At 72.9% G+C, this 4574-nt stretch overlaps 1 protein-coding gene across 1 annotated transcript in view; it reads left to right on the forward strand.

The window, feature by feature from the left end:
- Positions 1-4215, forward strand: part of WDR54 (WD repeat domain 54) — a 7045-nt gene extending 2830 nt beyond the window's left edge. The window contains exons 2-9 of the mRNA XM_026048609.1: positions 539-601; positions 736-802; positions 1574-1630; positions 1741-1868; positions 3410-3510; positions 3619-3781; positions 3901-3975; positions 4051-4215. Coding sequence (XP_025904394.1) covers positions 539-601; positions 736-802; positions 1574-1630; positions 1741-1868; positions 3410-3510; positions 3619-3781; positions 3901-3975; positions 4051-4182 — 786 coding nt within the window. The 3' untranslated portion in view covers positions 4183-4215. The remainder of the gene's footprint in view (positions 1-538; positions 602-735; positions 803-1573; positions 1631-1740; positions 1869-3409; positions 3511-3618; positions 3782-3900; positions 3976-4050) is intronic.
- The last annotated feature ends 359 nt before the right edge of the window (positions 4216-4574 follow it).

Consider the following 4574-nt stretch of genomic DNA (forward strand, 5'->3'; position numbering starts at 1 on the left):
GCTCCGGGGTGGCCGGTGCCAGGACCAGGGCCAGTGGGTGCAGGTTGGACCCCGGGCAGCTCCATGTGCCCGTGGGGAAGAACAAGGTGACTGTGAGGAGGGTGCCCAGCCCTGGCCAGGCTGCAGATCCTGCTCTGCAGATCTGCCACCGCGCCGGGATGGAGCGGGTGTCCCGTGCCCTGGGTGTCCCTGTGGAGCAGGGGCTGCGCTGGGGGATCCCTGGGGGTCCCTGCTAACATCACCCATTCTGGGATTCTGGGATTCTGCTGGAGGGGGCAGCCGGCGCATGCCCCGTACGCCCCCGTGCTGAGCCACGGTGACAGTGACATTCACTGGTCGCCAGGCCGGCACCGCTGGCTGTAGCGGAGCTCCGAGCAGCTCCAACCCGCATGGAGACGGGCCCGGCGCCGCGCGGCCCTGGGTGTCCCCAACGCCCCTGCCCCACGGCGGGAGCCGGACACCCGTGTGTCCCCACGGGGCCCGGCCCTGCCCTGGGGCAGCGCCGCGGGGCCCGGCCCTCAGTGCGCTCTGCCGCCAGGCCGCCTGGTGCGTGCTGCCCGCCCGCGTGCTGCTCGTGCTCACCTCGCACAAGGGCATCCAGGTACGGCCGCGGGCGCTGCGGGCGGCACCACTCCGCGGGGAGCCCAGTGCCCACCGGCAGCTCCGCCGCCCCGCGGGGCCGCGCCGGGGGGCAGCTCCCTCCGCGGCCCCCAGCGCCGTGCCTCCCCTCCCCAGATGTACGAGTCAGACGGCTCCATCATGGTTTACTGGCACGCGCTGGATGCCACCGAGCACCCAACAGGTAAAGCCCACGGCGGAGCGGAGCGCGGAGCGCCCTGTCCCGCTGCCCGGCAATGCCGCGGCGCCCACGGGTTCCTGCCGTGCAGCTCGGCTCCCGCAGCCCCGCGGTGCCCGCGGGTTCCTGCCGTGCAGCTCGGCTCCCGCAGCCCCGCGGTGCCCGCGGGTTCCTGCCGTGCAGCTCGGCTCCCGCAGCCCCGCGGTGCCCGCACGTTCCTGCCATGCAGCTCGGCTCCCGCAGCCCCGCGGCGCCCGCACGTTCCTGCCGTGCAGCTCGGCTCCCGCAGCCCCGCGGCGCCCGCACGTTCCTGCCATGCAGCTCGGCTCCCGCAGCCCCGCGGCGCCCGCACGTTCCTGCCGTGCAGCTCGGCTCCCGCAGCCCCGCGGTGCCCGCGGGTTCCTGCCGTGCAGCTCGGTGCCCGCAGCCCCGCGGTGCCCGCGGGTTCCTGCCGTGCAGCTCGGTGCCCGCAGCCCCGCGGTGCCCGCGGGTTCCTGCCGTGCAGCTCGGCTCCCTGCACCAACAGCGCTGCCCTGCAGTCGGGGAGCACTGAGCCGCAGCAGTCCTGCACAGGAGGCTGCTGCCAGGGCCCCGGGTGGCTCAGGTGGCTCTGAGCCCTCTGTGCAGCCCCAAGGGGCTGGTGGGCACACGTAGAGCCCAGGACACCCGGTAGGGCGGCTGTGGGACCAGCAGGACCGAGGAGGCTCAAGGAAGCGCGCGGTCTCGCACGGTCCCCTGAGCAGCCCGCGGTGCAGCCCATGCTCCGTCTCCTTGCAGCACAGGCCGTGTTTGCCCGGGGCATCGCAGCCGCCAGCGGACGCTTCATCTGCGTGGGTGAGCGGGACACAGCGGGACACAGGGCGCACAGGGCACAATGGAGCACAGCGGGGTGCAGAGCCAGTGCCCTCCTGGCGCGGCCCGCTGACGCCCCGGCCCCTCCACAGGGCTCTCCTCCGGGCTCGTGCTGGTCTTCGACATCCCGCCCAAGGGCACCAACGTCACCGTGAGCGAGGTCCTGGCGGAGCACAGCGCCGCCGTCACCGACATTGCAGCCGAGCTGGGCCACGCTCCGGTAGTGCTCCCTGCGCCGAGCGTGGTGCTGGGGTCCCCATGCGGGGACGGCGGGTGCTGGGGTCCTGGTATGGGGACGGCGGGTGCTGGGGTCCCCATATAGGGATGGCAGGTGCTGAGGTCCCCGTGCAGGGATGGCGGGTGCTGGAGTCCCTGTGCAGCCATGGCGGGTGCTGGGGTCCCCATGTGGCCACGGTGGGTACTGGGGTCCCCGTGCGGCCACAGCGGGTGCTGGGGTCCCCATGCAGGGCTCAGTGGCTCCCGCTGTCCCGCCTGCTCCCCGCAGGGCAGGGCAGCCCCAGCCGCCCCTTCCTCGGCAAGGCGTTCGGGGTGCACGAGGGGCTCTCCCTGGGAGCAGCCGCCCGGCCCTGCCCAGCCGGCCCCATCTGCTCTGGTTTGACCCGTTCTTGGGGTTGGGGCTCCGTGTTCCTCAGCCGAGTGACGTGTGAGCTCGGCTCGCCCCGCTGTGCGGCAGCCAGCAGGGGTGGTCAAGGAGCCGGGCTCCTTCTACACGGAGTAGCTTGGGGTGATGAGAGTGAGTAAGTATGAGACCAAAGAGAAAGCCCTGTGATACATAGGGGTGTGTGCTGGGAACACACAAGGGCTGTTTACAGTAAAGAATAGGCTGGGTTCAAAAGCAGATGAGTAAAACTGGCCGGGAATCAAGGCAGGCTAAAACTGAAGCTCCCCTTAGAGCTGCGGGTTCCCAGGGCTGTCCCCCTGGGCGCAGCAGGAACCCGCGCGGCTGGAAAACGTGCGGAGCTGCTGGGGGGGTGCTGAGCATGCGGGGCAGTGTTGGAGGGGACACGGAGGGGCAGGACGTGTCTTGTGGGGAGCAGTGACGTACAGGACGTGTTGTGTGGGGAGCACGCGGCCCGGGGCCGCCCGCACGGCTCTGTGATGCCCCGGTGCACCGGGGTGCCAGGGCGAGGCGGGCACAGCCGGTGTCCCTGCGCCCGCCGCAGGAGCGTTGCTGCCCGCTGTCGCCTGCGCCCGGCAGTCCCTTCATCCCGCTGCAGGGCGACGTCCCTGCGGACACGCTAATTGGCTCCTCGTTACCGCGGCCTCCTTCCCAGCGAGGACACGCTCCGTGTTCTCGCTCTAATTGGCCACGTTTAACTTTCTTCGCTCGGGGGACTCCCTGGAGCAATTGACTGCTTGGAACCGGTTCCCAATTAGTGCGGACGCTCCGCTGGTTTGTGCGAGGGCTGCCTCGCGGGCGGCTCGGGCGCCGTGTCCCCTGACGTGCCCGTGCTGGGCTCTGCAGCGGGGCCGGTGCCGCCAGCGGGGCCGGGGCAGCCCGGGCGCTCCTGAGGCTGCCGGCACGGGCAGGACGGGCACGGGAGCGCTCGCAGATCCGCCCAGGAGGAACCGGGTGCTGCCGAACGTTAACACGCCGAGACAGAGCGGCCGTGCAGGACGTGTCGGCGGCTCCGTGCGCGGCTCAGCGTTGAGTTCGCCGCCCGCGGGCACCGCACCGCTGTTGTGCTGCAGCGGGGCTGCACGCCCCATGCCTGCAACGGTGCTCCTGTGTCCCCACAGGACGGGGCCGGCGACCTGGTCAGCGCCGACGACTCCGGCGCCCTGTGCGTGTGGAGCTCCGGGGAGGAGTTTGCCCTGCGCCACAGAATCCCTGCGCTGGGGTAAGTGGGAAGGCAGCGCGGCGGCCCCGGCGGCGCCGGGATCCCGCGCCGGCGCCCGGGGGTGTCCGTGCGCCCAGCTGAGCCCAGGCGTGTGCCCCGTGTGCCCAGCTGCTCCTGCTCCTCCGTGAAGCTCTGGAACGGCATCCTGGCCGCCGGCTACGGCAACGGGCAGATCCGGCTGTACGAGGCGGCGAGCGGCGCCCTGCGCGCCCGCGTCGACGCCCACGCGCGCTGGATCTACGCGCTGGACGTGGCGCCCGCCACGGGCAAGGTAGCGGCCCCACGGCGCGGTGCGGGCGATGCCGCCGCGGCCTGCAGCGGTGCCGAGCCTGGCCGTGCAGGCCGGCCCCGGCTGCCCCTGCAGCGCGCCCGTCCTCGCCGCCCCTGCAGCTGCTCTCGGGCGCGGAGGACTCCTTCGTGCACGTGTGGCAGCTCGGCAGGAGCCCGGACACGGGCGACATCGAGGTGGGTCCCGGCGCGCCCGGCGCCGCGCGGGGCGGCCGGCCCTGCGCCTGCTGCAGCGGCGCCGCTCGCCCGCAGATCGAGCACTGCCACGCGGAGTGCGTCCCCGACACGCAGGTGTGCGGCGCCCGCTTCTGCGACGCGCGCGGCGCCTCCTTCGCCGTCACCGGCTACGACCTGGCCGAGATCGTCCGCTACAGCCGCGCGTAGGCTGCGGGCACGGGGCGCAGCGCCGGGCACGGGGTGCGGGGGGCAGCTCCCGGCCTGCTGCACGGCCCCCCGTGCGCCCCTGCCCGCTGCTCTGCATGCGGAGCTACGGGACGGGCACCCCCTGCTCCGGCACCTCCGCCCCGGCCCCGTGTTCCCTGCTCCCCCCGGGGCGGTTCCCTGCAGAGCGGGAGAGGAGCCTTCCCCACAGGGGAGCTGCAGGGACACCCGGAGCCCAATGGGACACAGAGAGCCGCGCGGGACACACACAGTCTGGCGTGGACACACCGGTCCCCGTGGGGACATGCAGAGCCCCAAGGGGACACACGGAGCCCCGTGGAACACCCAGACCCGTGTGGGGACACGCTGGTCCCTGTGGGGACAGGCAGAGCCAG

The sequence above is a fragment of the Nothoprocta perdicaria genome, unplaced genomic scaffold (genome assembly GCF_003342845.1).
Source record: "Nothoprocta perdicaria isolate Ctin4 unplaced genomic scaffold, notPer1 scaffold_559, whole genome shotgun sequence".
NCBI classification, from domain to species: domain Eukaryota; kingdom Metazoa; phylum Chordata; class Aves; order Tinamiformes; family Tinamidae; genus Nothoprocta; species Nothoprocta perdicaria.